Source organism: Larus michahellis, chromosome 2 (assembly GCF_964199755.1).
Source record: "Larus michahellis chromosome 2, bLarMic1.1, whole genome shotgun sequence".
In the NCBI taxonomy this organism is placed as follows: domain Eukaryota; kingdom Metazoa; phylum Chordata; class Aves; order Charadriiformes; family Laridae; genus Larus; species Larus michahellis.
In genome coordinates this window covers 20457965-20470125 of record NC_133897.1, presented here as the reverse complement: position 1 = coordinate 20470125, position 12161 = coordinate 20457965, and the positions used below count along the sequence as shown (strand labels likewise).

The window sequence follows — 12161 nt, the reverse complement described above, 5'->3', positions numbered from 1 at the left end:
GCATGATGAAATGTGGTTTTCTGCGACACTCACCTCTCTGTGGGAAGCGCCGATTCCTCCTTTTGCTGCTCGCTGACGGCAGAAAGGTGGGGAAAGGTGTGCGTTGCAAGGTTGTGGAGGAGAGAAGGGATGACTCCCCCCATTGAACCAGGCTGTTTCCAAAGCCTCTCTGTTGCGAGACCACATGTGGAAGTGCTGGCTACTTGCTACCTCACCGGAGTACTTTTTTCACTTCAAGAGCAGGCAGTATTGCACCTTCTTTTCTACCACAGTTATTTTATGCTCACAGTTTCTATCAAGATTAATCTATTAATAATATTTCTTGGAATTGTGAGTGGTGATTTCCTGCTTCTGTATTGCCCACTTCCCCTACCTCCTTCACAGTCTGTCCTTGTCAGAACTCTGTTCTGCTCTTGGTGTTAGCCAAAATACCTACTTTCCTCAACCCTAAATTTGCCTTTAACCAATATGAAAGGGAGAGGTTGTGACTATTTAATTTCCTATAACTGATACCAGAATATAGACATTGTAACCGCTTTTATAGCTTGTAAGGTTTATTAATATAGAGAAGATAACCCTTTCAAAATGTCATACACATTATAAAGGTTGGTTACATCACATTATTACCACTAGGTTTTTTTCAGAGGAAACAGTATTGTAGATCCCTTTTTTTTGGTAGCATCTTAAGGCTCTATGCACAATGACCACCACAAATGCCATCTACACTTCTGAGTAGAAATGAGAGACGTGACCTGCGTCATCATTCACATTTAGAGACTCGCTTATCAAGCGGGATACCGCCCAAGACCTCGAGATATGAGCAAATGTCTATATTTATCACCAACAGCCCTTTTTCCACAAACTCTTGCCATGTGATGTCATAGCATGGGTTACATCTCTAATGACTAGTGCACCCATACAGTGGATAGGATTTTAATAAGATTTTAACATCACAGTACAGCAGAAGCTGAACAACAAATTGTGAGGCAAAGCTCTCCGAGACACAGCCCTTGTTTTATGCAGCGTATTCACACCTCAGAAGTTAAGTGTGGATACACTTTCTCTCCTTTTAATGTTAGTGATACATTTAGGGATGAACAAAGCAGGTAGCCTGGTTAATATCAACACCAACACTTAAGGCATCACAAAACAGCATCAGGAGAATAAAAAAAGAGACTGGGAGTGGGAAAGAGCAAAATTGGTTCTTTTGCCAGTGCTGTTGGCTTGTGACATCTTTACAGGTTCATTAACTATACCCCGAAGAAGTTACCTGTAACTTCATAATTTTATGAAAGAAATGATGTGAGATGGTATGATACGATATGAGCACCTGCAGGCAATAGAGGATAAAACTGATGATTCAGGAAGTTCCTTCTAGTTCCAACTTATATGTATTTCTTCTCTGTATTGGAAGATCTTTGATAGATATTTCTATTTTCTATTAATTTTAAAATTTTGTCCTTGATATACCTCTTCAAACTATTAATAAACATTTCATTTTCCAGTTACGTACAAAGAGCTATTAATTCATTAAATATTTCAGCCAGAAATATCTTTGGCTGAGGGCTGTTATGTTAGCATAAAAAAAAAAAGCAGTGGAAACGCTTATTCAGTGTCATTCAATACATCATTTAAGCTAACTTCTCCCTTCTTCACTAACAAATGTTCCTGGTGATGTAATTAATTTGTTCCTTCTATGTCAATCACGTATCTACTACACATTAAAGTTAAAAGTAGTTCCACTCTCAGGCATCTTGTTTTACGTCAGTGAATACCACTGTTGTTCCACAGCTGTTTTTGTGATCACGCTTTGCCTTCTAAACAATCTCAACAATTCCTGGAATGTGCAGCGTAACCAGTGATAACAGTCAGTCAGGAGAAACTTCAACCACAGGAGATGTTTATGCTTTATTACTGCAGAGATTTTTCTGAGATCTATTCTGTATTAGCAAAGGACTGTACATTACCCTGTAAGGAGTGAGCCAGAAGCCCAGGAAGGTTAACCTACAGAAGAGGGTGAAAAGCACCTCCATACTGTGTTCTCCTGGCTTTCCAAACCCCTCTAGTGCCTGTGAGGCCACAACACCCAGGCAGAAGTGACACAAGTGGGAAATGCAGGAATATGCTGGAAGCAATCAGTCTGCATGGTGTGTTGTATCCAGGCCACACTAAAGCAAAGTTTAGTTTTTCCCTAATCAACAGCAGCTCTACATGCAGCTCAGAGAAAGAGCAACACCCATCTTCCATTAGCAAAAGGCACTAAAGGCACAATCTGTCTTTTACAGATACCCTTGCATTGAAGACATTCAAATTCTTCCTTAAAATTTCTTTTTCACAAGAACCGTATTCATAGCACTTGAATGTTCCCCTCTGCAGCAGACCACTGTTTAGGACGTTATTGTTAACGCCAGATGTCAGACATCTGTGAAAATAATCTTTTAGGTAAGTGCTGATTTCTGGTAACTGCTGGTATGAAAGCTCAACACTGGCCATGAGATGCTTGTGCTGCAGCCGTTCAATGGGATTTTTGTCATTGATCATCCAGAGGGACTAGATTCCACCCAGGGCAAGTATGTGTGACTAACTCTGGGTGCTCAGTTATGGAAAATGTTTGGTTACATTACACTGTCAGCATTTAATAACACCACAGGTAAAACACACCAAGCTGAGCTTCTCTTTCCATTGATTACACATGGGAGGTAATAAAGATGTTAAACGTAGCTTACTATTAACACTAGGACAGTGGTATAAATGTTTGTTGTGTCTCTCAGTTACCTAGTAACAGATTTTGATTGTGTTTTAACCTTATTAGCAAGCTTACTATGTGCATTTTAACTGAAAATTCCTTAGGAAAGATGTTACATCTGTTTATAAATGAAAAGAGAATAAAAGAACAATCTCTGCAACCATTACCAAAAATTGCTGGCATATTTAGCATGTATTTCAGGATACTCCTTGGATTTTTTTTTCAGAGATAAACAATTTTTTTTTTGGTCCAGAATATGCTATAGTAGAGCATGAGAATACTAACATGATGGTAATTTGGGCATACATAATAAATCTGTTTCTTGCCTCAAATGAAGCACCACAAGCATCATACCTCATTGTAACTAGCAATCAGAATTAAACAGCTGCCCACCGGTCAATGTGCCACTGTTACAAATAACCTATGGTTTTGGAGAGGCAGAACAGTCATTAGTGGGAGTTTCCGTAATATCCTGGAAGAAAGAAAATAGCAGTACTGGGTATTCAAAATGCAGCACTCATGACAGAAGTGCTCTTATTCTGTTGGATCCATCTACTATTCTCTAACAGAAAGAGCTGCCTCTCTCTCCCTCTCCCCGTCACCAGACTATTTAAGACGTTAAACGCACCATCCTGCAGTCAGCTCTGGCATTTACTAGGAGACAGAGAAGTTCACTGGGCAAAAACAGAGCTATCTTTTTTAAAACAAAAAAAGTAGGCAGAAGGACTGGTGAGCATGAAGTAATGTACATCTTTATTATAATAACAACGAACAAACCCAAAATGAACAGCTACTGGCACATTTAGAACCCCCTAGGAGGGGGCAACTTACAGTGATTTTACATTAAATCACCTACAAATATACCAGAATACATTTTAACTTGGAAATACACCTTGTCAAGTTTTGACTAAGAAGTAAACCAGGAATTTTCCCTTTGCTCCAGCCTTCATTTCAAGGAGGAACAATTTCAATTTACCACTACTTGATCAATACATATTCCTCTCTAAGCAATGATTAGTCCAGAAATAAAGACTTGCCGACTGATCTCACAAGCTATATTTAAAACAAAGTTCTGAACATTCTGAAATACAAGAGTCACTCTGTAATTTCAGAGCAGTTGTAGTATCTTATCCCCCTTTACAGGCTGCCAGAAATGCTCTGGGGTAATGCCCATCACCATTTGTTCTAAATATATCAACTTGCTGCCAGTAGCAGGTAAGTCAGGGCGTTTGGACTTCGATTCATACCTGATACACCTCTTATGTTTCGATTTCAGGGGCAGTAATTTTGGATATATATTTACTCTGTAAAGTTTTTATTAAGAGATTCCCAATCATGCATAGATTTAGCTGCCATGGTTTGTCCAGAATAAAAAAGTAAGGCAGATGTGAAAACTGTTCCCAAAATATCCACACATTTTAGCATGAAGGATTTCAGCATTTTTCCTAAAAAATGCAAGTTAGCTGAGGGGATCAGAATGTTTTCTGTGTAAAGAGAACTAAATTCTATATTGTATTGCTGGTAGCCCTCAAATCAGCTGCAGAGACTGAAGATAGAAAATAGATTCCTGGACATGGATCCAAAAGACAACCAAGGCTCCAAAGAAACAATTATTTTTGACATTGCAGTCTGTTGCAAGTGATCCTCTTCGTTACCTCTTTTTAATTAATGTAAATGGAACAAAGAAAAGAAATTTTTTGGAATATCCAAATAGAGGGGGTTTGGTTGTTTGGTTGTTTTTTTAAAGTTCTGCAATCTATGTGGATTACTAGAACTTTTCCAAAGATATCTGACACTGTGGGATGGAATCCAGAAGATTTTTTAAATATCGCTTTGAAATTACATATATCAATACCTTTTTTTTTCCATTTTGGTAGGAATAAATGTCTGTGTTAACATTTGATCATAGTATAAACTGGTATTTCTTGGTCAGCATGCCTGTCAGATCATAATCAAACCCAGTCTGTATGGATAACGTCATCGTTCATGGACAAAGGGTTAGAGATGACTTTATTTATACCACAGCTAAGGCTAAAAGACATAGCTTAATTTTAAGACACTACAGGCACTAATAAACCAATTATCAATGATCTTAGTGAGACCTATATTTTAAATCTGGTCTCTCCTGTTATTATGTGATGATTTACATCATACTTTTTATGTATGCATGCACTACATTTTCCGAAGTAGGATTACAGGTGTACAAATAGCAGCTTGGGCCAGTGACTGCCAGAAAACTAATGAATGAATATTATTCCCCCCCCAGCTGCAAATGATGAATCATGACACTGATTATACGTAGTCAGAAACATCATTCCTTTTCAACAATAATGTGGATACAACAACAACGTGGGTAGAACATCTCCAATAATTTATACGTGATGGTCAAGTCTAAAAATCAAAATGCTTGGCTGACAAATTGTCTCATGAGAAATTGCTTTCGTGACCTTCTGCGGCATTCCCCAGGCCAGCCCCCAAGAACACCCAATGCCGTGTTCCCCTCTTTTAAGTTTCCTCAACTCTTCCCGTTATCAAATGATTTCATGGTTAGTAGCCAGCTCAGCGGAGCCTAAGTTACATGCTGACTGCCCAACACAGGGAAGAGAGCAGGCATTTCTCCCAGAAACACTCCTCAGACCGGGGCACCGGCCTCCATCAGCCTTCTCTCCGGCAGTGGCTGGCGCGCATGACCCCAGTCCTATGTGGGAAAGCCCAGCCTGGGCCAGGCCAGGCCAGGCCAAAGGCCAGGTCCTCCACACACCACTCGCCCCTCGCTGGGACACAGGGGAGGGGACCCCCCCTCAGGCCCAGACCCTGCAGCGAGCAGGGCAGCGGACTCCTTTCAGGCTCGCAGCCCCAGACGACACGGCAGATGACCTCCCCCACCACAGGCCCGGACCTCTCCCTCAGGCCCGGACACCCCCAGGGGACACTGGAGTGGACCCCTCCCTCTCATGCCCGGATCCCTCAGAGGACATGGGAGTGGACCCCGCTCTGAGGCCCGGATCCCCCGGAGGACACGGCAGCGCACACACCCCAGCCCCCTGCCCCCTCAGTCCCGCCGCCGCTCAGGGACGAACCGCCCCGCGCCGCCATCCCCTTCCGCCAGGGGCCGGGCGGGGCGGAGCCAAGATGTTTGACGTCAGCGGCCCCGCCCCCCTCCCCGCACATTCCAACGTGCCTCGGCCCTGAGGTAAACACGGCCTGGGCCCGGCCCCGGCCCCGCCCCCCGGCCCTGTCCCCGCCCCCGCCCCCGGCCTCCAGCAGCTTCCAGAAGGGCCGGAGCGCGGCGGGGGGGCCGGGCCGGGCCGGGGGCGCTGGTGGCGCAGTCGGAATTGCCGCCGCCGCGGGGCCCGGCCGGCAGCGGGGCGCGCAGGGGCGGGGCGGCGGCGGGGGAAGGGGGGGGAGATCGGGGGGGGGCAGGTGGGTGATGCCCTTGTTTATTTTTACCCGGGCGGCTCATCCGCTTCTGCAGCCCCAGCGCGGCCCCCGCCGCCGCTCCCCGCCCCGGCGCCTCCTATAAAGCGCCGCCCGCGGGGAGCCGAGGATGCAGCTCTACAGCTCCGTGATCACCCACTACCCGGCGGGTGGGACGGCCGCCGCCGCCACAGCCGCCCCGCCGAGCGCCGCCGGTGTCTTCAAGGTCTCCCTGTCGCCGGGACCCCCCTCCGCGGAGGCACCGAGCGCCGCCGACGCCGCGGGCCCCAGCCCATCCGCCGAGAGCCCCGCAAAGGCCGGCTTCGTTCCCGGGGGGGGAAGCAGCAGCAGCAGCGCCGCCACCATGCCCGCCTTCTCCTCCTGCCTGGAGGTGATGCCCAGCGGCCCCGCGGCGGGGCCCGGCGGGCGGCCGGCGGGCGGCCCGCAGTACAGCTCCTGCGCCCAGGTCACCGTCAGCCGGCGGCGGCCGCTGGAGCGGATCGTGCCCATCCGCATCGTGCAGCGAGCCGAGGCCCCCGGCGAGCTGGTGCCGGCCTCGCCGCGCAGCCGCGCCTGGCTGGAGGGCATCCTGGAGAGCATGCGGCAGGCCGGGGGGGACGGCCCGGCCGCCGCCCCGCCGCCGCCCGCCGAAGAGCCCAGCAACCGCAGCCTGCGCCTCAGCGAGCACTGCCAGGCGCTGCAGGCGGCGGCCGCCGGCGGCCAGCCCGGGCTGGTCCCCGGCTGTCGCCCCGCCGAGAGGAGCGTCAGCCAGGCGCAGCCCGCCGGCAGCCCCCCGGCCGTCGGGGAGGAGGAGGAGGAGGAGGGCGCCGGGGGTGCCGGTGTGCGCAGGGGGCCGGGCGGCAGGCCGGAGCGCAGCGAGAAGCTGGCGCTGTACCTGGCCGAGGTGGAGAAGCAGGACAAGTACCTGCGGCAGAAGGGCCGGTTCCGCTTCCACATCATCCCCGACGGGAACTGCCTCTACCGCGCCGTCTGCAAGGCGGTGTACGGGGACCAGCGGCTGCACGGCGAGCTCCGCGAGCAGACCGTCCACTACATCGCCGACCACCTGGACCACTTCAACCCCATCATCGAGGGCGACGTGGGAGAGTTCCTCATCGGCGCCGCCCAGGACGGGGCCTGGGCCGGCTACCCGGAGCTGCTGGCCATGGGGCAGATGCTGAACGTGAACATCCACCTCACCACGGGCGGCCGGCCCGAGAGCCCCACCGTTTCCACCATGGTTCACTACCTGGGGCCCGAGGACCCGACGCGGCCCAGTATCTGGCTGAGCTGGCTTAGCAATGGGCACTACGATGCTGTGCTGGACTGCGTGTACCCCAACCCGGAGTATGAGGCCTGGTGCAGACAGACTCAGGTACAGCGCAGACGGGATGAGGAGCTGGCCAAGTCCATGGCGGTGTCCTTGTCCAAGATGTACATTGAGCAGAATGCCTGCTCCTGAGACCTCCTGGGCCGCAGGCTGGGAGCTTTGCTGCAGGGACCGAGACAGACAGAAGGTGTGCTGGCTGTGATGGTGATGCCTTAATCCTTAATGAAGCAGCAGCACCCCAGACTGCGAAGGACTTGTAGATTTGGGGGGATAAATGCGAATATGTCTGTAGTATTCTGTTGTAAAAACGTAGCCTCGGATTATTTGCAAGCAGATTTTCCGTGTATGCTTGTGTCTCCCCTCCCCACTGTCTTCTCTCTTTTCTATAAGAATGTATTTTTTGCACAATATTTTTAAACTGTTACCTCCATCTTCTACATCTTACATTAGTATCTGGCTTTCAGCTGTATGGCCAAAAACGTTTGTAAACAGTTTTTGTAAATAAGGCTTATGATGTAACAGCTATTTTTTGCTGTGTTTTTTACCCATAAACCTTATATTTTTACCAAATGAAGTTGATGTCAAACTGAACCTCCCTAATTGATGAAAGCATCGTGGGTGTTTTCTTGCAAAACTAAAACAATGGTTTTTGTAAAAGTGCAGCAAAGTATGAAAAGACGGCTTTTCAGAACAGTTGCTTTCTCTGCCTGGAGCACAGAACAGGTCCTTTGAGCCAGTTGGAATGCAGCTACACGTGAACAGTACAGGGAGCAATTGACTCTTCTGTATTTCATTACTGTTTTGAGTAAACTGGCTTCTTGTTGCCTGGCTGGCTCACCCTCTGCTCCATTTATATTATTTATCTGTAATAACAGAACATTAACTTGCAATAGAATGTTGTGACTAGATAATAGTCTCCTGCTTTGGCAATAATTGCCTTGGCTGCACCTCGGTGTTTGTATTCTCGTTTCTGGGGTTATGGTGTCTTTTGTATAAGCCCTGCTTCTTTTTTTTGCACTGGTGTTGCACCAACAAATCGTTATCTGATCACAACATTTTATTCGCTTGATGTTTTTTTTCTAATAAATCAGGAATGGTGTTCTACATTATGGTTTAAAAGGAAAAAAAAAAAGTATTTAAATTGAGGTTTGTATGGTTTGCTGGGTCAAACATTTAAATGTTTCCAATCTGAATTCTGTCTCTTCTACTTTCTGATTAACTTGTTAGATATATTTATTAAGTAATGCAGTTTGTACTTTTTTATTTTGTAATATATTGTGATTTTGGAATTTATACTGTATTTGTATAATAGGAATATTCACAGCTAAAATGGAATGAATAAAGAGTATAATTTTACTCGTGCTCTTCTTTTCCCACCTTTTGCATTCCTGGTGTGGTGAAGAACTGCAAGTGGGTTCCCAAAACCCTTTATTTAGCTTTTCTGCCTTAGTTTCCCCAATGAAGGTTTCGCCAATTCAGAGGCGGGAAGAAGGGGCATGGTACTGTGCAATTCTGAACCACTGATGATTCTGATGTCTGTGAATATGTGGAAGAAATGGGAGCATTTGAAGACAGTATCTGTAATTCTTTTGTAACTTAAGGAGATACTAGCGTATCTCTTTGCCAATGAGAAACATTTTGGTGTATTAATATGCCTTACAAGTAGAGGGGTTCCCAAGCACGGTGCTTGGGCTGGTAAGATCAGTGGTTGTGATCAGCCAGCTGGCTGCTGGGCCGTGCACACTTGGGCTTGGACTTCAGGAACTGGGAATCCTCGTTCTGCAGCCAGTCCCAAAATGGTTTTAGGTTTGCCCAGTCACCAGTGATACCTTGGCAACCCTCTTGTTACTTGAATAGAGGGAATGTCATAAGGAAATACAGCTTTCTGCTCCCTTTACAAGATGGAAATGCCTTGCAAGTTGTTAAACTGTGCGTGCGTGCATTTACAAATCCACCCCTGATCTCTAAAAATACTAGAAGGCCATCCTTAAATGACAGAAGGGTACTGGGTTAAAACTAGGATTAAAAATGGACTGAATAGCTGAAATACAGCAGTCTTAATTGAGCGCACTTACGATAAAGAGCTGCAGCTGGTACTGTTTTATGTGATGCAAAGAGTAGATTTCAATAAATCTAGTATGTTACTTCCCAAATATTGGTAAATGCAGGCTATGTTTCCCCATTTTCTTCAGGCACAATCATGCTTTTTCTTTAAAGGTCAAATGATGGTGGAAAAAACCAGTCTTGCTAGTCCACTACTGCTTAACTTCACTGAATCTCTGGAAAGCTGAGTTCTGAGGTGAGAGCAAGGCAAAGATGCAGATACGGATGTGTTCATGGGGGACAGAGATAGTTAATGAGGAAAACGGCTACTCAGGCACAAAAATACTAATACAGCATCACTAAGTACCAGAGATGTGCTTGACTGATTAAAACCTTTGTATCCAAACTGCTCAGGTTTTGGGTTGGATATGATGAAGTCATTCAAAGTGGTCAATGTCCCACACTTTAAAAAAATACCCATTTCATTTAGGTCTTTTAATATTACCGTTTGGGGCTATATTATGAATTGTGATTACAATTTTTCTTTGTGTCCTGTGGCACAAACCTTAGAAACACCCATAAAGTAAACTAAGGCAAGGATTTGTATTGCATATTGTTCACTCTGTGAGATATAGATTATATTAAAATAGCAACACAAAAGTAGTGTTAAAAATGAACAGCACAGAACCCTGGGACAAGTTCCCACGGGGTTCCTCAGGATTTTTGATCCTACTTCATGAGTCACAGAGGCGTGCAGATAACTTTAAGGAATTTGAAAAAAACTAGGTTACTTGTTGAACTAGTTTGCAAAGACATTGAGAATGTATGGCTGAAGCATGCAACAAGGTACTTGTTTCTGCAGCTTGCGTTACATACTGTGTCTGTTCTAAAAGGAAATGACAAAAATGTCAGACATTTCAGGCACATGGAAAGTAAAAACCTTTTTTATAGCTCTGTTTTTTTAAAGTGCAGCTGAGACACTGAGTTCAGATGCAAGCTAGCGGTGTCTTGCCTGGGTAGCAGCAGAGGCAGTTTTATAGAGTAGTTTTATAGAGGCAGTGATCCTAAAATGGACAAAGCTTTACAAAACTGCTTGTACCATTGTCCCTTGCCTCCAGCAAAAGCACGAGTAGATGCAAGTTTTTCCTTACTGTTCCCTGTTCAACAATTCCAGCAATGAGGGAAGGGCAAATGTTGTCCTTGCTCATCATTTTAGTACCTGATTATTTTAACCTTGGCTAATCACTTTCATAACCCAGCTAATCCTTAGACCTGTCTGGGGACCTTGGTCAACAGACTCTTTATTATTTGCAGTAAGAGAAGGAGAGCTTGATTTTCGGTATTTGGTTGTGTGGTCCCTTAAGGCAGGTAGAAAGTGCTTTCTCAACTGAGCGAATGGGAACTGAAGTCTGCTCCCACAGACTCCTCATCAACACAAACCTTTGCAGTGCCATCTTCGCTTGAATTTTACGATACAGCTGTGAATTAGATGACATGTTGGGTGCTTCATTTCAGGAGTTTCTTAGGTTGCCAAGACTATGTCATTCTGTCACTGAACTTGCAATGGACACGTTAGAATTTTCACGTGTATGGAACAGACTCTACACATAGCGAGGTTTGCAAAAGCTGAATTGGTCTGTAGGTGCAATGGGTGCATCCCAAAATAAGCGTTGCGGGCAAGTGGGAAAGGGAAGATTTGTGTAAGTGTCAGTGCTCTTCATCTCAGTCAATGATTTTCTTTTCAGAAAGTTCCGTGGATGACTCTTTGTGCTTAGTAACTTACTTAGGATGCATAAAAGTTGCCTCATGGCAGCTACTGGCTTTACGTGTCCTGTTGTACTTGGCTGGTACATTACATGTGCACAAGATAAATCTGTTACATTAATGTCACTTGTAAATAAAGGTGTATTTCAGTACTCCTTGTACATGTACAAAACCATGTGCATCCAAACATTTCTTCTGTCTGCTTTTGCTTTTATTATGTTGGAATTAGTTGGTAGGATTTTTGAGGTTAAAATTCTCATTTTGATTTAGTGGTTTGTCAGTGCGCCTGTACATGGCTCCTGAGTCCAAGCAGAAAATGATGACAGGTACCTCACAACAGAGACAAGTACCTGGCATTAACTATTTTTTTGCTTAGTTTTTGCTTATATTCTTTCATACATATTTAACAGTTTATTGATATGCATTGATAAGCGTTCCTAGGATGTTGGTGCAAAAAGGTGCAAAATGAAAAAACCCCTCAGCTTTGTTGTTAAAAAGATTGTCCCATTTCTGAATGGCATGGTTATTTAAAAGTGTGCAGCATGCAGAAAGGTTGTGAGTAACCGTTTGAAAGGGCATCGGCTCTGCCAAAGGCAATTCTGTAGTCATCAGGACTTGTGTAAAGAAGCAGAAAAATTTCAACTTTGAACTTTTTAGTAATATACAGGCTGATTTATAACATGTACACGTGCATTTCAGTTGGGAAAAAAAGCAGTTTTCATATTTCTTGTTCAGTTTAAATTTATGTCTTTTTTAAATGCAAGTTTATACTATTAATGGATAGAAAGATATAGCAATGCAGTAATATATAGCAATGCAGTAAATATAGCAATGCAGTAAAATACTTCAGTCATTTTTTTT

General features: G+C 45.2%; 1 protein-coding gene across 1 annotated transcript; it reads left to right on the top strand.

Annotated features, from left to right (window-relative positions):
• The first annotated feature begins 6175 nt into the window (after positions 1 to 6175).
• Positions 6176 to 8849, top strand: OTUD1 (OTU deubiquitinase 1). Its single transcript, XM_074574472.1, has one exon. It carries the CDS (start codon positions 6294 to 6296, stop codon positions 7623 to 7625), a length of 1332 nt encoding a protein of 443 aa, XP_074430573.1. The 5' UTR covers positions 6176 to 6293; the 3' UTR covers positions 7626 to 8849.
• Positions 8850 to 12161: the final 3312 nt, after the last annotated feature.